The sequence below is a fragment of the Nerophis lumbriciformis genome, linkage group LG32 (assembly GCF_033978685.3).
Source record: "Nerophis lumbriciformis linkage group LG32, RoL_Nlum_v2.1, whole genome shotgun sequence".
Taxonomy (NCBI): domain Eukaryota; kingdom Metazoa; phylum Chordata; class Actinopteri; order Syngnathiformes; family Syngnathidae; genus Nerophis; species Nerophis lumbriciformis.
In genome coordinates this window covers 20,009,819-20,030,055 of record NC_084579.2, presented here as the reverse complement: position 1 = coordinate 20,030,055, position 20,237 = coordinate 20,009,819, and the positions used below count along the sequence as shown (strand labels likewise).

Here is a 20,237-nt window from a genome sequence, read left to right as displayed (position 1 = left end):
ATAAAATGTGTATAAGTATGGGCTGCCAGTTCAATAGCCGTACCCGACCACAAATGAATCACAAATGTACAATATAATAAAATGTATGATACGTATATATATTACTTTTACATTTTCGTTAAAAGTTGTATTATAGTATTAATTTTTTCTTTTTTTATAAAGCTCTTGTCTTGGATTTTATTAAAACGGTTTACAGTTGTGCTTCTATAGACAGCCGCAAGGGAGCAGTACAGATCACGATGACGTTATACGTCCTGTGTTAAGGTGCGCGTGCTTCTGCGACCACTTCCTCATTATGGTAAAATCGACAGGCGACAAAATTATCTTTAATATTAAAAAAGCAAAAACAAAGATATTCATGGAGAAATAATCATTTATAAACTGTCTCATGAATAGCCGCTTGACAGTGACAAAATAAACAACTAATGGCGAGTGGGCGTGTCTAACTCCACGCCGCCATGCTGCTAGCAGTCCGAGCCGATGGCCTCATGACAGGAGCCGGCAGGCAGCGGTGGTGAGTGGGCCGACATGATCCACGGACACGCTGGGAGACCGCTTCTGCTTGCCCTCACCTGCGTGTTGCTCTCCGGAGCCTCGCCATGGTCACACCGCCAGGAGGATGCCCGTTACGGGTGTGTTTTCCACGGACACTGAAGTTTTCACTTAATCAGCCTTCTTAATTGTGTTTATGTATTGATGTTGTATTGACAGTGACAGTGAGCAGTGCTCTGACAACAACATCTCCACCACTCAGTACTCCTGTGTCAAGTCCAGTGGGGAAGTGGCTACATGTTACAGGTATGTCCATTCATTCTCTTATATATATTATTTACTTACAGTTATTTCATCTGAAACAACTAAAATTGCCAACTCCCTGAAAAAAAACATATTTTTTAATTTGTGTGAAGGGATTTTTATATTATCCACAAAGGTTGAATAGAGGCAACAGGACTCTTCTTGTTTGCATTCATTCAACCTTTGTGGATAACATGACAATCGACACACACATTTTTATAATATTTGACCCTAAATATAATTTAATTAGGTGCACAAAATTTACATGGAAAACAAAGTGTTCAGTAATGAGTTTTTTGTGCAAAAGAAATAAATCAACAGGATAAAAACACTGTATCCACTTTAAAATAAGCTATCCATAACCTCTCTCCTTCATATCTCTCTGACCTGCTCCATGTCGCCACGCCCTCACGTTCCCTAAGATCTTCTTCATCCATCCATCTCACTGTCCCCTTATTTAAACTGTCCACCATGGGTGTCCGAGCTTTCAGCCGCTCTGCCCCTCATCTTTGGAACGCATTACCACCAGACCTTCGTAACTTAGACTCAATATCCCTCTTCAAATCAAGACTCAAAACACACCTTTTCCTAACTGCTTATTCATTGTAAATCTTATCGATCTTTGTTGTTGTTGTTGTTGTTTTTATTCAATTGATTTTATTGTTTTGATTTTGTGCGGTGTCCTTGAGTGCCCAGAAACACGCCTTATAAGTAAAATGTATTATTATTATTATTATTATAAAATGTCTTTGTCTAAAATAGAAATGATTTTAGCTTAATTTAGCAAAATAAGAATTAAATGTAAATGGGTTATACTTGTATAGCGCTTTTCTACCTTCAAGGTACTCAAAGCGCTTTTGACACTATTTCCACATTCACCCATTCACACACACATTCACACCTAACCACGACCCATCAGGAGCAAGGGTGAAATGTCCTTGCTCAAGGACACAACGGACGTGACGAGGTTGGTAGAAGGTGGGGATTGAACCAGGAACCCTCAGGTTGCTGGCACGGCCACTCTCCCAACTGCGCCACACCGTCCCCCCAATTATTCAGTGTGCAGCTTTATGGAAGTGCAGGTCTCCAGTTGTTTTATCACGATTAAAAAATACTTTGGCGTAAAAGAGGTGAGATATTTCTGTTCTATTAATACGATTGGCAACATTTTTATTGTGCTTTATTTATGAAGAAGAACTTACACTTCCAAAGACATGCACCTGGGGATAGGTTGATTGGCAACACTAAATTGGCCCTAGTGTGTGAATGTGAGTGTGAATGTTGTCTGTGGCCCTGTGATGAGGTGGCGACTTGTCCAGGGTGTACCCCGCCTTCCAGCCGAATGCAGCTGAGATAGGCTCCAGCACCCACCGCGACCCCAAAAGGGACAAGTGGTAGAAAATGGATGGATGTATGGAACTTCACTTGGTGTAGTTATTGTTCTGTGTTCATTCTATTTAAACTTTTTTAAATGCAAATCAAAAAACTAATTTCGGACCATTTTTTCTGTTTTCATTTCTGAAACAAAAGTTGGACAAATATGTAACAATACTTTTTTTAAATGACAATAGGACAAAGATGTTACCATTATGCTAAAAACATGCTAAGGAAAAGCTAAAATACTGCTTCCTGTTCAATTTGTCATCACACAGATAACTACGTATTTTCTCATTTTGGATGAACATTTTTTTTAGATTTTTGTGTTTATCTGGAAAAAAAATGTAATCCATCAAAAGGAAAACGGCACAAAATCCAATTTTATGGCAATATTATAATTAAAATCAACCCCTTTTTGTTTGTTTTAAAATCTGCCATATATAATAAAAATTGAAAAACGAAAGCTACACGGGTCCGTGTACCTTCCGTTTATTCTATTTCCAATTCTTAAATGCAAATCAAAAAACACATTTCGGGCCATTTTTTCGATTTTCATTTCTGAAACAAAAGTTGACAACTATTTAATGACACTTTTTTCAAGCGATAATAGGACTCCTGCTGAACAAAGATGTTACCATTATGCTAAAAACACGCTAAACGCAAAGGAAAAACTGAAATACTGCTTCCGGTTCAATTTGTCATCACACAGATAACCACGCATTTTTGCATTTTGGATGAACATTTTTTTAGATTTTTGTGTTTATCTGGAACAATTTAAATCCATCAAAAGGAAAACAGCACAAAATCCAATTTTATGGCAATATTATAATGAAAATCAACCCCTTTTTGTTTGTTTTCAAATCTGCCATATATAATAAAAATTGAAAAACGAAAGCTACACGGGTCCGTGTACCTTCCGTTTATTCTATTTCCAATTCTTAAATGCAAATCAAAAAACACATTTCGGGCCATTTTTTCGATTTTCATTTCTGGAACAAAAGTTGGACAACTATTTAATGACACTTTTTTCAAGCGATAATAGGACTCCTGCTGAACAAAGATGATACCATTATGCTAAAAACACGCTAAACGCAAAGGAAAAGCTAAAATACTGCTTCCTGTTCAATTTGTCATCACACAGATAACCACGCATTTTTGCATTTTGGATGAACATTTTTTTAGATTTTTGTGTTTATCTGGAACAATTTAAATCCATCAAAAGGAAAACGGCACAAAATCCAATTTTATGGCAATATTATAATGAAAATCAACCCCTTTTTGTTTGTTTTCAAATCTGCCATATATAATAAAAATTGAAAAACGAAAGGTACACGTGTCCGTGTACCTTCCATTTATTCTATTTCCAATTCTTAAATGCAAATCAAAAAAACAAATTTCGGACCATTTTTTCTGTTTTCATTTCTGAAACAAAAGTTGGACAACTATGTAATGACACTTTTTCAAAATGACAATAGGACTCCTGCTGAACAAAGATGTTACCGTTATACTATAAACATGCTAAACGCAAAGGAAAAGCTAAAATACTGCTTCCGGTTCAATTTGTCATCACACAGATAACCACGCACTTTTGCATTTTGGATGAACATATGTATATATTTTTTTGTGTTTATCTGGAAAAATGTTGTTCCATATAAGGAAAACAGCACAAAATCCAATTTTATGGCAATATTTGAATGAAAATCAACCCCTTTTTGTTTGTTTTAAAATCTGCCATATATAATGAAAATCGAAAAAACGAAAGGTACACGGGTCCGTGTACCTTCTGTTTATTCTATTTCCAATTCTTAAATACAAATCAAAAAATTTATTTCGGGACATTTTTTCTATTTTAATTTCTGAAACAAAAGTTGGACAACTATTTAATGAGACTTTTTTTTAAAACGACAATAGGACATTATGTTAAAAACACGCTAAACGCAAAGGAAAAGCTAAAATACTACTCCCGGTTCAATTTTTCATCACACAGATAACCACGCATTTTTACATTTTGGATGAACATATATTCGATATTTTGTGTTTATATGGAAAAATTAAAATCCATAAAAGAAAACAGCATAAAACCCAATTTTATGGCAATTGTTGAATGAAAATCAACCCTTTTTTGTTTCTTTTAAAATCTGCCATGTATAATAAAAATCTAAAAACGGCCCTAATTTTGTTTTTTGATTTGCGTTTAAGAATCGGAAATAGAATGAACGGAAGGTACACGGACCGTTATTGTCATTACTGTTGGTACCGCTGTATATTTGCCTCAACCTTCACTTTAAGCCTGAGTTAACAATGCGTGAAGAATGCACTACCGACCTGATAAGACTTGATAACTCCGAAAGAGAAAGAGCTGATGACTGCTCATGCATGGTACCAGGTGGTTGTCTGAGCACAGTGCAGCTAGTCCTGGATAGTCCTACTCATTAATGCTTCATCACGTGCAAGATTCTCACAGGAATGAGGCAAAAATACAGTAGGACCTACTTTATGCTATATTGTGATATGTTGTCATTAAATATTGTCAGAATTGAACACGTCTGATATAATAAGAGTTGCAGGAAATATAATTTGACTCTTTTGATGAGTTTGAGCTGGACGCATTATGTTTATGCTCAACAACTAGTGTTTTAAACACAAGAAAATATTATTATAATAACAAGAGAGTAGAACTGTTGTTATACTACAGTAAGTTAGCATGTACTTAATTGTTGTGATAGCCACATGTGGCTTCTCCATTAGACAAAAATGATCTTCAAACTTTTACAATTGTATATTTAAAAAAAAAAATTGGAGTCTGATTACCTAAAGCTTGGCAGATAATTCTAGCTAGCTGTCGCCACGCTTAGGCAGTGACAGCAGCCAAGGCAGAATGAACAGATGGCAGAAAAGTCGAGTGGCAATGAGTTTGACAGGTAAGCGATCAGTCACGCTGGTGCAGAATGGCTTAGCCTGTAGCAGACCTGTGAAGCTATTGTCGTTCAAAACAATCTATTAATATTTGACAGACTGTTTCTAATGTCCCTGGTGTAGCAGCCCTTGGCATCAATAAGCACAGCGTTAAATTTGACTCGTACAACTTTTTTCACCCCTTATGTACCGTGAAATTTAAACACATTATAAAACATCACTATCATCTCTCAACATATCACAATCACTTCTTAAACGCACTTCAGATTTACCGCCACTTGAATTTAATATGTTTATCACATCTCCATAAAATCACACACATCGTAACATTGGAAGAATAACTTGCATCAATATCACGCGCAGCTGAGGTACAAAAAATATCAGGTACTTTAAGACTATTGCGCAAGTAATGTCGTAAATGTAGAGTTTAAATTCTGCTGAAGGGATTTTCTGGACCGATACTTGTATTGCTTTCAAGTACTTACTACAAAACTGCTTTTATACTACTAAAAAGGGTAAAGAGTGATATAAAGTAAAAATGTGTATACCCTTAGGGCAGTGTTTTTCAACCTTTTTTTGAGCCAAGGCACATTTTTTGCGTTGAAAAAATCCGGAGGCACACCACCAGTAGAAATCATTAAAAAACGAAACTTTGTTGACAGTAAAAAGTTGTCGCAATTGTTGGATATTACTTTAAACCATAACCAACCACGCATCATTATAGCTCTTGTGTTTTAGTTCTTGTCTTGCGCTCCTATTTTGGTGGCTTTTTCTCTTTTTTTGGTATTTTCCTGTAGCAGTTTCATGTCTTCCTTTGAGCGATATTTCCCGCATCTACTTTGTTTTAGCAATCAATAATATTTCAGTTGTTTTTATCCTTCTTTGTGGGGACATTGTTGATTGTCATGTCATGTTCGGATGTACTTTGTCGACGCCGTCTTTGCGCCGCAGTAAGTCTTTGCTGTCGTCCAGCATTCTGTTTTTATTTACTTTGTAGCCAGTTCAGTTTTAGTCTCGTTTTGCATAGCCTTTCCTAAGCTTCAATGCCTTTTCTTAGGGGCACTCACCTTTTGCTTATTTTTGGTTTAAGCATTAGACACCTTTTTACCTGCACACTGCCTCCTGCTGTTTCCGACATCTACAAAGCAGCTGCCACCTACTAATATGGAAGAGTATTACACGGTTACTCTGCCAATCTCTAGACAGCACAGACACTCAACAACAACACATCAATTACTGGTTTGCAAAAAATATTTTTAACCCAAATAGGTGATTTTATATAATCTCCCACGGCACACCAGACTGTATCTTGCGGCACACTAGTGTGAAAAACACTGCCTTAGGGTACCTGCTGCATTAAAAATGGTTTAGTTCATAGACACTGCCTACTATTAGTAGTATTGTAAATAGAACATACTAATAGTAGTATATTTACATCTTTGATTATTGGCATCATCTCTATTCTGTGAACTTCAATTCATCGTGTTTAACATGATATTGTTTTATTGTAAATTTTATCCTTCAAGATTTTACTTATTGTTGTGTATTGAGCTTTAATTCTCTTTAATTATGGGTAAAAACGCATGTTTACATTCATGCATGCATCCTGGCACTATTAGTTGTTTAAGAAGTTCCTGCTATGTGAAGCAATTTGGGCCGTATAAGGTTAGGGGTTATAATGATTGTACTTTACTTGTACGAATTGTTAAGTTACACAAGTGGACCTATAGTGAAAGGTACAGTGATAGATATATAAATGCATACATAGATACATACATGCACACACACACACATACATTATTTTTCTCCAAAGAGATATTCACATTTTCAGCAGCTTGTAAGGGTAGAAACACACCTTGCAAGGTTTAAAAAAAAAAAGAAATATATAAAAAAAAAAGTCAAATAAGATAAAATATACAAAAAATACAATTTGGTTTTATGGACAAAAAACAGTGTGCAATTGTTCTTTTGCACTCTGACATTTGTTTGCATTTTTGTCTCTCAAAAAGGTACACCCCCAAAGACAAGTATTGTGCCCTTTTACGTACAAGTTGGTACCTCTATATTTGAGTACTCCAGTTGAGTACTCCAGTACAGTCAGTTGTATACCTGTCAACATTTGCACTTAAAATATGGGAAATTTGAATTTCACAGGAAAACGGGTAAAAATAAGTGGAACTTTAAATACGTGGACATAGGTTCCGCATGGCCGCTGCAATAGAGAGTACATGAGAGCAGTGTGTGTGGTAGCTGTGATCTGTTTTGTTAATGCACACAAGTTAAAAGCGCAATTTCAATGTTGATGATGTGTATTTATTGGAAACAAAAAATTAAGGTTATCAAAAGCAGAAAATTTTTTGTTTATTTCACCTATTTTCCCTAAGTATTGAGGCTATAAATTGTGTTTTATCCGATTAATCGAACAAACTAAACAATATATTACTTGTTTACCAAAATAATTGATATCTGCAGCCCTTTTACTAGAAATTGAGCTATCCACTTTGATACTCAGATACAGCAGTTAGTTGGGCTGAGCCAAATAATCGAAATTAGTTTTGTTGTTTTATCGTTTGTTTTTATTGCTACTATTTTAACTCTCCTGTTTTTTTACATTAAAAAAATATACTTGTTTTATTTTGCACTTTTCCTGTCCTCACTTTTGTGTTTAATGAAAATTATTTGCTTTATGGCCATCAGCGAAGAAAAATCCATAGAAATACATAATGCTTGAACCAAAAATAAGCATAGCCGCACCGTTTTATAAGCTGCAGTGTTCAAAGTGTAAAAAAGAAAATAGCAGGTTATAGTACGGAATTTACATGATGTGATACATCATGTAAGAGGTCTGTGCTCTAAATGAATGCCATACATAAATATTATTTCCAGCTGAGTGTAATTGTAATTAATAGAAACAGTGATGGATCTGTGTAGTCTTTACAAGATGATGACAAAACATGCATTGCACTTTGCACTGTACACATAGTTGACTTGTTTAAGATTTAAAAGCAGTTATTGATAAAATACTTTCATGCTGTGAGATGTTACATGATGTTGGAGGTATTCAACCTATTGTGCTAGAAAAATTATAATAATAAAAAAAAAAATTCAGATCTTTATCTACACGAATAACATATAGTATCGATGAGTGTACCAATGTATACTTGTATCAATAAGGAATATCGGTATTGGTAACAAATGGGGCAAATTCCAAACGGCTGGTTTGGAGGAAGTATTAAGGAAGGCAAGGTTGTTTTATTAAAAATATCTTCGCCATGTCTCCATGGTTGGATTTACATTTTTCGGGACTTATGCAGATCCCAAATCCACAAAAAAAGGTACCAATTGGTAAGAAAAGTTGGTTTTGCTTAATAGGTCTTTAAAGCATAACACTTATCTAATGATAGTTTGTATTTCAAAACACACCTCAAGTTGAGATACCACTGTATTGCTTCATTGACTTAAAAATACAAAACCCAAAACCAGTGAAGTTGGCACGTTGTGTAAATGGTAAATACAAACAGAACACAATGATTTGCAAATCCTTTTCAACCTATATTCAATTGAATAGACTGCAAAGATAAGATACTTAACGTTCGAACTGAGAAACTTAATTTTCTTTTGTAAATAATCATTAACTTAGAATTTAACACATTGCAAAAAAGTTGGCACAGGGGCATTTTTACCACTGTTACATGGCCTTTCCTTTTAACAACATTCAGTAAACATTTGGGAACTGAGGAGACCAGTTTTTTTAAGCTTTTCAGATGGAATTCTTTCCCATTCTTGCTTGATGTACAGCTTAAGTTGTTCAACAGTCTCCGTTGTGGTATTTGACGCTTCATAATGCGCCACACATTTTCCATGGGAGACAGATCTGGACTACAGGGAGGCCAGTCTAGTACCCGCACTCTTTTACTACGAAGCCACACTGTTGCATTCCTCAACTTTCTCAGTCTTTTTGCCACTTGTGCCAGCTTTTTTTAAACATGTTGCAGGCATCAAATTCCAAATATTTGTATAATATTTGCAAAAAATAACAAAGTTTACCAGTTAGAACGTTAAGTATCTTGTCTTTGCAGTGTATTCAATTGAATATAGGTTGAAAAGGATTTGCAAATCCAGGGTGTACCCCGCCTTCCGCCCGATTGTAGCTGAGATAGGCTCCAGCGCCCCCCGCGACCCCAAAAGGGAATAAGCGGTAGAAAATGGATGGATGGATGGATGGATGGATGTATTCTGTTTTTATTTACCATTTACACAACGTGCCAACTTCACTGGTTTTGGGTTTTGTAGAACCTGATGCTTTCGCCAATAGAAAAGTGTCAATAGCTGGTGGATTCATGCTGTGAAAAAAGGGTTTTTAAGGCATGTCATGATGAGAAGCACAGATGTTCCTTTTTAAATATGCTGCTCTCCTGTGTTGTAGACACATTTTCTTTATGATCTTATTTGACTTTTTTCCCGCGAGGTGTTCAAGTACAGCAGTGACATCCCGTTTGATCCTCAAATCCCCCGACACCCTCTTAACCTCATCATGGTGGTTTATGGCCGCAGGCGCAGTTGTTTGTTTAAAGAAGAGATTACTTTTAGCCAAGATCCAAGCTAATTCTCTTTGAATGTGTCTCATGTTCACCTGCTCTGTACAAGTTAATGATGACCTCCTTCCTTGCTTGTCTTGATGTCGTATCGTGGCGCCAAAACCCAAATACCTTCAATACTAATGTACAAACTTTGCATAATACCAGTTTATTCTTCGTTAGACTGCAAATACAAGTTTTTAAATTAATTTTGTAATAAAAATGTTGGTATTGTTTATAAATCAATATTTATCGATTATTTCAATCATTTATATATTTTTTGATTGACGCAGTTTAAGTTTTTGAATGGTTAAGAAATTTCAAAAAATGTTTACAAACATTTGTCACTGTTGGCGTGAAAAGCCAACATCTTAACATCTCACTACTTTGCCCGAGTCAATTTGACCGAATAGAGCCAAACATTCCTCATACTCCTATAATTTAAAAATGTATGCAGGCTGACCCCTTATGTAGTTGTATTGCTACAACCTGCAACAATGCATCTGACTGCCATATTTGATTATTCCTTTAAATTCTGCGTGAAAATATTGTGAAGATGCTACCAAAACGTACTATCAGTGGTGGGCCATCAGGGCCAGCAAGGCCTTCTCTGCTGGCCTAACATAACCAGAAATCATGATCATAATTAAAGATAAAAGTAGTTTTTAATTTACCTTCCCTAAATATCTTAAAGTATTCTGTTGTTTTTAGGTTATAGAGTTTTTATCCAATCAGAATTCAGCTAGCTTCTGTTGCCTTGCTGTACAAAATCTGCCCGGGAACTTCAGAATCAACAATGCGGGCATCCGTGCTCTGTAAGTTAACGGACACAAACAGTTGATAGACAGTTGCGATAGCCAATCAGATCACGAGTTGTTGTCATTAAGGCCTTCTAGCTGGCCTAAGGCAGATATATATTGTGATGTTATGAGCTAGGTAACATAAGAACTGCATTACCCAGCATGCCACAGTATTGAAGAGCACACGCAGTAGCCCCAGTTACGTTGTTGAATGTAGATATGCCGGCAGCTGGATGTTATCGATGAGCACGCTGTGGAGTAAACTTTAAGAACTCAGCCAACACGCCTCGTCTGCATCTTTTATGATGAGAAAAGACAACACATATATTTGCAAGGACATTTTCAAGAAGGATATTTAAAGAGAAACTACATCTTGTGAGACCATGTCGGCCAACCCCGGAAGCAAGCTCAGCTGTCCGGCGATGAAATGCCCGCCACACGACGAGCGGCACCACTGGCCTATATGGCGTCGAATGGGTGCTAAAAATTGTGAGTTCAAATATTTTATTTCTTTATTTTAAGATATGTTTTAATTGCTTATGCGGGTTTATTGATTTTTAAATGCGACAGAAAATAACTCGTTTTGTACACTGTTGATTTGGTTCAATGTCTAGTAGTGCGTACATGTGTTTCTGTACAGTATTTCTCCAGCAATGGTCATGGGTGGACATAAATTATGGTATTTTGAGAGGTAATCATTGAAGTCACTGAAGGCCTAGGTGGGAAACGCACGGCCCGCCACTGCGTACTATGCATCATGTAATGCCTCCAGTGACGTCAGCCGGCCTTCCAAAATGTGGTGAAACTCGTCAGAAAACAAGCCTGAAATCACCACTGTGTCTATTTTGGGGGAATTTCATCTGTAGACATAATTTTGAGGTCCAGAACTATGAAATAAGTGTCAATGTTGTCAGCTTTAGAAGGGCCCTTCAACAAATAACTGGATAATAGGGCTGTGAATCTTTGGGTGTCCCACGATTCGATTCAATATCCATTCTTGGGGTCACGATTCGATTCAAAATCTATTTTTTTTCAATTCAACAGGATTCTTGATTCAAAAACAATTTTTTCCCGATTCAAAACGATTCTCATTCATTCAATACATAGGATTTCAGCAGGATCTACCACAGTCTGCTGACATGCAAGCAGAGTAGTAGATTTTTGTAAAAAGCTTTTATGATTGTAAAGGACAATGTTTTATCAACTGATTGCAATAATGTAAATTTGTTTTAACTATTAATTGAACCAAAAATATGACTTATTTTATCTTTGTGAAAGTATTGGACACAGTGTGTTGTCAAGCTTATGAGATGTAATGCAAGTGTAAGCCACTGTGACATTATTGTTCTTTTTTTTTTTATAAATGTCTAATGATGATGTCAATGAGGGATTTTTAATCACTGCTATGTTGAAATTGTAACTAATATTGATACTGTTGTTGATAATATTCATTTTTGTTTCACTACTTTTGGTTTGTTCTGTGTCGTCTTTGTGTCTCCTCTCAATTGCTCTGTTTATTGCAGTTTTGAGTGTTGCTGGGTCAGGTTTGGTTTTGGAGTTGGATTGCATTGTTATGGTATTGCTGTGTATTGTTTTGTTGGATTGATTAATTTAAAAAAAAAACATTTTTAATTAAATATTTTTAAATAAGTAATTAAAAAAAAAAAAAAAAATCGATTTTTTAAAAATGAGAATCGATTTTGAATCGCACAACGTGAGAATCGCAATTCGAATTCGAATCGATTTTTTCCCACACCCATACTGGATAACATTTCACTTTTTACTAGAGATGTCTGATAATATCAGACTACCGATATTATCGGCCGATAAATGCTTTAAAATGTAATATCGGAAATTATCGGTATCGGTTTCAAAATTATCAGTATCGGTTTCAAAAAGTAAAATGTATGACTTTTTAAAACGCCGCTGTGTACACGGACGTAGGGAGAAGTACAGAGCGCCAATAGACCTTAAAGGTACTGCCTTTGCGTGCCGGCCCAGTCACATAATATCTACGGCTTTTCACACACACATGTGAATGCAAAGCATAAATGGTCAACAGCCATAGAGGTCACACTGAGGGTGGCCGTATAAACAACTTTAACACTGTTACAAATATGCGCCACACTGTGAACCCACACCAAACAAGAATGACAAATACATTTCGGGAGAACATCCGCACCGTAACACAACATAAACACAACAGAACAAATACCCAGAACCCCTTGTAGCACTAACTCTTCCGGGACGCTACAATATACTCCCCCTACAAACCCCCCCCCCACACACACAACCCCGACCACCTCAACCTCCTCATGTCCCAGCATGTCCCAAATTCTAAGCTGCTGTTTTGAGGCATGTTTAAAAAAATAATGCACTGTGTGACTTCAATAATAAATATGGCCATGTTGTCATTTTTGTCCATAACTTGAGTTGATTTATTTTGGAAAACCTTGTTACATTGTTTAATGCATCCGGCGGGGCATCACAACAAAATTAGGCATAATAATGTGTTAATTCCACGACTGTATGTATCGGTATCGGTTGATATCGGAATCGGTAATTAAGAGTTGGACAATATCGGGATATCGGATATCGGCAAAAAAGCTATTATCGGACATCTCTACTTTTTACCAATAATTCCTCTTTAATTCGGAGGTGTTATGCAGAGTGTCGCAGAATCTGTTTTGTGTGTAATCTCGCTGTCTGACAGTGCTTAAAAAAACAGAAGTACCCAATCGCGAAGATAATATTTACTTGAATTTCCTTAAGTTTTCAACAATGTGAAACTAAAAATCCTACATTTGTCCGTTACTTTATTACAGTGTATATCTTCGTGTGACAGATCACATAATGTTGAATTAGTATTTTCTCTCCTGCTCTTGAGTTGAACGTTTGGCTGCCAAAAGGATATGAATGGCTTTGCGAGGCCTTTGCTCCTTAAATGCTTCTAATTGCAAAATAAAAGTTTTAGTAGCGTAAATGCTGTGAGTTATGAGTACCAATTTGGCAACGACGTGGGTGCTAAATAGTTACCACAGTGGTGTTACTTTGCTGCACATTGAACAAATTCACTCTTGGCTTACCATTTTTCTGCTTCTTATGACCTTTATTTGGACCTAGGGGTTTTCACCTGCTAGTAATTTTTGTTTTCTAATCACAGTTTTGTGTAATTCATAGACAGACTCCTCTTTTAAAGAACTATTATTGTAGCAAAGCTAATGTTAAAAAAAAAGTCAGGGGTCGTGTACTCGATGATATAATCACAGATTTCATCAGCCACGCTTGTATAGTTCTTCAGCTTTGACGTCTCCAAGACGAAGGCCAGATTCTCCGTGCTAACCAACAATGGCGGTGAAAAAGACATTTATAATCTTTGTTTATAACTCCTCTTCAGTGGGGGTATTGTGCGAAAAGGATGATTGGGCTGATTTATTGTGTGTGCAATGTTGGCTTTTGCCTCGTCCTGTAAAGACGTCCCCATAAAAGACTCTTTCCACTCCGCAGCTGTAACAGTTACACATAATTAACGTATGGCATGTGCCGTTGTTATTTTCATAAATAATTCTGCTGTTAAGGAGCTTTTTTTTTGTTCACTCCCTAGTTAGGAAACCAAAAATGTCTTTCTTCAGAATGATGGGGATTATTTTGACATGACTTGCTCTGTTTTTGTACTTTCAGTGTCAAAAGTCCACTCACGCGCTCTTATTTAGGTTAAATGAGTTAAAAGTAAGCAGTACTTTTTGTGTGCAGAGCACAGGTCAGTTCTGTTTGGAACATGCTGCATTTTTGTGTGTCAGTAACTGTGCTTAAGAGCTCAACATGGGCCAAAAATAGTATCTCCTTCTTCAATTTTGATGAATGTACGCCATCTTTTGTCAAAAAATTAAAACACAGAAGAAACTGTAATGTACCAATTTCGCCATAAGGTAGAGAGAGCCACTACAGTAGAAATCCTAAAGTTGACTGTGATATGAAATATAGAAAACATACAGTATATCAAGACAAATATACAACAAAAGTTACGTAAAGTCGACTCAAATGCAAAAGCATTCATAGTGTCACGGTGGTGCATGTTGGCTGTTAGCATGACCCCAGGATGCAGAGAGAGAAGGTGGTGAATTAAATGTTTTTATGTAACGAGCAAAAAAGGCTACTCTGTCTTTTTATTTGCTGAATAAAACCAGAATGATCAGACTTACATTGCTTATGTATGTAACCAATGAAGCAGAGTTCCAGGATATATTTTAAAAAGTGTTGCAAAGCCTATGTGTACATGTGTGTGTTTGTGTTTGGTATTTGTGTCCATGCGTATGTGATAATGGGGGATCTTGGTCATCAAGGTATTGTTTTTAGGTTTGAATTGCATTTATTTTATGTATGAAAAGCGCTTTATAAATAAAGTTTGATTGATTAATTGAGTTGACAGTTTAGGCTTTTAGCTCGGTGCTTAGCGCTCTCGACTTTAATTTTTACGACCCAGGTTTGAGTCCCGGTCGAAACGGAAGCAGGGGCTGGACCAGGCGTGTTGCCTATGCATGGGATGGAGTTATCTTGCTAGGAGTGGGATGAATGTTCTTGTATTATAAAGTCAATGTTGCTAAATAGTAGAGCCTTAAAGGGGGTCTTCACTTTTTGGAGAATTTTGCCTATCGTTCACAATCGTTATGAGAGACATGGATGTTTTTTTGTTTTTTTTTGCATTCCTAATATTAAATAAAGGCGATCAAAAGTCTGCTTACAGTGGAGCTTACGGGAGCTGCGCAATTCCAACTACAAAGCCTTTAAAAAAACATCCTTACACCTTCATTGAGGTTTTATATACATGATTTAAGTATATATGTAATGTAGTAACGGGCACATTCATAATAACATTTAATATTTACCTATTTTGATCATTTTAGGCATACGCAGCACATCAATTTCAAAAACGACTCACAACGTTTGCTTTTCTTTTTTTCATCACTGATTATTCCTCACTGCAGACTTTAAGAGAGCCAACAAACACAATAAAATCACTTACTGTACAAGGTCTGCTGTCATTAGGATGCAGACTGCTGGAATGTTTATATATTCCCATTTAGATGAAGAATGTCTCATACTCCTCATGAAGAAACGGTGGGACCACGCGTTTTTCCTGTCGTTCTGGCCATTTTCGGGTCCTAAATGACTGTCAAAGTGTACCAACTTGTCGGAATACCTACTCAGACTTCTTCTGTCCAGGTGAGATGCATGATTTATGATCTAGAATAAACTTACAGGGAGCAATAAAGCGAGGATGAAGGACCACTCGATGAAGTAAACATAGGCACACACGGTAGTGAACACGGCGCTGCTATAAATAGTTTGTTTCTGTTAGCGTTTGTAGTAACTATATCACTAGTACTTGGTTAATATTCAAGTCACGAAATGTACATGAAATATTATTGGCGCTTTTTGAATGGTTATTTATTGAATTTTATGGGCTCCCATCTGACTTATATTTACGTTTTTTTAATATTTAGAATGCATTAAAAAAAAATTAAAAATCCATCCATCGTCATGTCTTTCATAATGATTGTGAATGATAGGCAAATTTCCCCAAAAAGTGCAGTTGCCGTTTAAGAGGCTGGTTAGTTTGTTAGCTTAGTTTAGCTTTTGAGATGCATATACACTGATCTAGCATGCAAAGTTGAAAAAGTGGAAAAGTCTAAGAGGTTATGCACTTGCTTCTGCTGCTTTAATGCATTCAAATGTCTTTAAAAAGCTATATCTTGAAGTATTGCTGCAAATATTAATCATATGAAAAAAAATACAAAAAATATAGGAAAAAAAATGATGGTGTCCAAGTTGTTTCTCAACACTTTGAATAAACATGAACGGGTTTGAGCAGATGTAGAAGGAGCGATCATGCCAATCTGAGATGCCTGAAAACAATTTACATGACCTGGCAACCCTTCTCAGCATTGTAACCGAGCCTGGCAAGGACGAGTGAAATAACACTGGACAACTAATTAAGATGTAGTAAACTCTGTCTATCTATTACTTAGTCAAACGTCATATGTGTAAATGGAGACATAATGAATGTCAAAAAAAGGAGGTGGACACGTTTTCAATCTTGCACGTGAAAGCCTGTCAGTTGAACACACAGAGTCTGGATAATGATGGCTCCCACCATGCTGAAAGCTAAAAAAGATCTGAAGGAGGCACAGGAGGAGAGGGAGGAAGAAGTTAGGGGGAACGAAGAGGAGGAGGTCAAGAGCTGCAGCTTCAAACTTACAGAGCTAATGATTAATTGAGATCATCCGGATTAATCAGTAATAAAAACACAGTAAATTGTCTGTGGTCGTTTTTGGACGTGATAGTGCAGGGGTGCTGTAATAAATTGCCAGCTTGGAAGTAGCACATGTACGGTATAAATGAAACTCGATATAGCGTGATGTAGTACATTTTTACAGTTGTAGGTACGGTTTGGATCATTTTCAACTTAACGATTGTTGGGTTCCAGCAAAATTCTCATGTGAATTAGCAGTCATGCTCAACTGTGGCACATTTGTATTTCATACAATTGATTAGACTTAGACTTAGACAAACTTTATTGATCCACAAGGGAAATTATTTAGACAATTGGTTATGTTTCCTTATTTTCTGTATTTGTTTCATTTCCAGTGCTCTTATTTTTATTCAACTTCCTGTTTGGCTCCACCACTCCTGGCCTGAGCGTGGTCTCCCTCACCTGTCTCTGATTGGCAATCTGGGCACACAGGTTGCCAATTATGCAGGGCTTGATTGTTGTTTGTAACGCTCATTGTTTTGCTTTGCTGATTGCTAGCCTGCATAACGTATATGCTTCTTGTGCACTTATCTGTTGCTCTATTGTTGAGGAATAAATAGGATACACCTCCCTGATACCGAAGTACATGTCAAACTACTTCCATAACGTAAATGACCGCCATAACCACAACACTAGGGAGAGCTCCACAAACCACGTTAAACCCAGATTCCGATCTAACAAAGGTCTTAACTCATTCTCCTTCTATGCCACATCAATATGGAATGCACTCCCAACAGGTGTAAAAGAAAGTGCATCTCTATCCTCCTTCAAAACCGCACTAAAACAACACCTCCAGGCAACTACAACCCTAGACTAACACCCTCCCCCCTCCACATCCCACCTCCCTGGATTGTAAATAATCAAATGTAAATAATCAAATGTATGTACTTGTTCTTATGCTTTCTGAACTCACTATGTTCACTGCTCGCTGTACATATCCTACGAAGTCCGACCTACACTGTTACAATGTCCATTTCTCAGATGATGCAATTATTGATGACTGAAGTGCTGATACCAACCAAACCTAACCTCCCCGCCCCACGGATTGTAAATAATGTCCATCCATCCATCCATCTTCTTCCGCTTATCCGAGGTCGGGTCGCGGGGGCAGCAGCCTAAGCAGGGAAGCCCAGACTTCCCTCTCCCCAGCCACTTCGTCCAGCTCTTCCTGTGGGACCCCGAGGCGTTCCCAGGCCAGCCGGGAGACATAGTCTTCCCAACGTATCCTGGGTCTTCCCCACGGCCTCCTACCGGTCGGACGTGCCCTAAACACCTCCCTAGGGAGGCGTTCGGGTGGCTCTGAGCTGCCACCTTAACGTGGTAGAGGAGTTTGCGTGTCCCAATGATCCTAGGAGCTATGTTGTCCGGGGGCTTTATGCCCCCTGGTAGGGTCTCCCAAGACAAACTGGTCCTAGGTGAGGGATCAGACAAAGAGCAGCTCGAAGACCTTTATGAAGAAAACAAACAAGGAACCCAGATTTCCCTTGCCCGGACGCGGGTCACCGGGGCCCCCCTCTGGAGCCAGGCCCGGAGGTGGGGCACGATGGCAAGCGCCTGGTGGCCGGGCCTGTCCCCATCGGGCCCGGCCGGGCACAGCCCGAAGAGGCAACGTGGGTCCCCCCTCCAATGGGCTCACCACCCATAGCAAGGGTCATAGAGGTCGGGTGAGATGTGAGCTGGGCGGCAGCCGAGGGCAGGGCACTTGGCGGTCCGATCCTCGGCTACAGAAGCTAGTTGTAAATAATGTAAATAATTAAATGTATATACTCTGATGATTAACTTGTGTGATGACTGTATTATGCTGATAGTATATATCTGTACCATGAATTGATTTACGTGGACCCCGACTTAAACAAGTTGAAAAACGTATTCGGGTGTTACCATTTAGTGGTCAATTGTACGGAATATGTACTGTACTGTGCAATCTACTAATAAAAGTTTCTATCAATCAATCAAAGGATAGGAGGATAGATTTTATTTATCCTACAATGGGGAAATTATGTGTATATGCAGTGCAGATACGAAAAGTACACAACAAATGAGGTAAAAAAAACACATGAAAACCAACGGGAAACATCAGAGAACACAGAGGACATAAAATGCGTTAAAAAAATAAACAGAGCTGGTGCCACCAGCTGCCACTTCCGTGGCACCATTTCTACTGTACATACAACTACAATAAGTAAAACAAACGAAAAACAAAAAAATTAGCAATAAAAAAATACATTTTGCGCACATACGAATGCACCATGCACAGACAAGCAACAAAACAAAAATAGCATCTCAACACCCACATACACTGTGGTGGCCTCTGCTGTGCGCCACGCTGTCATCTGTTGGCATACTTGCCAACCCTCCCGAATTTTCCGGGAGACTCCCGAAATTCAGCGCCTCTCCCGAAAACCTCCCGGGACAAATATTCTCCCGAAAATCTCCCGATTTTCAGCCGGAGCTGGAGGCCACACCCCCTCCAGCTCCATGCGGACCTGAGTGAGGACAGCCTTTTTTCATGACGGGAGGACAACAGGGTGACAAGAACTAAATCATCCAGACTAGAGATAAATTGTATTATTATGTTTATCTTACCTAAAAATAAATATATTTATTAATTTAAAAAAAAAAATAAAAAAAAATAAATGTTTACTATATTTTGCTAAAAACATCAAAATTAATTGTATTTCTATTTGTATTTTTTCTGACTCCTTATTACATCCAGCCATAGAATTATACATTAAAATAAACATATTTGAAATAATTAATTTTAAATTATCATAATAATTAAAATGACCATATTTAATTATTAAAATAATTGCTTGTTTATCAACAACTTTAGCATTTTATTCATTACATTTTGAATCTCTCAGAAGTCAAGTTATGTTATATTCCTTAATATTTATTCATGCAAGTTTGAAGTATCAATTATCTAAACACAGTTTTGTTTGCATATTTTCAGGACATATATATATATATATATATATATATATATATATATATATATATATATATATATATATATGAAATACTTGACTTGGTGAATTTTAGTTGTCAATATACTCCTCCCCTCTTAACCACGCCCCCAACCACGCCCCCACCCCCACCCCCCACCTCCAGAAATCGGAGGTCTCAAGGTTGGCAAGTATGTCTGTTGGGGTTGGGGCAACGCGGCCAGAGACAGGAACAGACCCAACAAAGCAACCAAGAGATCCCACACCGTCCTGGGCTGCCCACTAGCTTTCGGCCAATGTCCGGGACGCGCGAATGATCAACAATACGTCCAGGGTGCCAGGAGATCTATCGCTGCCCTGCTCATTCAGCCAGGGCAGTGAGAAGCTAGTCCATCCCTACGCTCAACGCTAGCTCCGCAGCCTCGTCTCTTCCTCAGCATGTCCTCCAGCCTCTCCACGTGGACTCTGGTGTGGCAGGGAGCCAGCAGCTGGCCTCCGGTGCAAACATAGCCAT

General features: G+C 37.7%; 1 protein-coding gene across 2 annotated transcripts in view; it reads left to right on the top strand.

Moving 5' to 3' along the window:
- Nucleotides 1-469: 469 nt before the first annotated feature.
- Nucleotides 470-20,237, top strand: part of ccbe1 (collagen and calcium binding EGF domains 1) — a 102,205-nt gene continuing 82,437 nt past the window's right edge. The window contains exons 1-2 of one of the 2 annotated variants that reach the window (XM_061927179.1): nt 470-632; nt 712-798. In XM_061927179.1, the coding sequence (XP_061783163.1) occupies nt 529-632; nt 712-798 (191 nt within the window). In that variant the 5' untranslated portion in view covers nt 470-528. The remainder of the gene's footprint in view (nt 633-711; nt 799-20,237) is intronic. The other variant, XM_061927178.1, reaches the window with a different exon arrangement.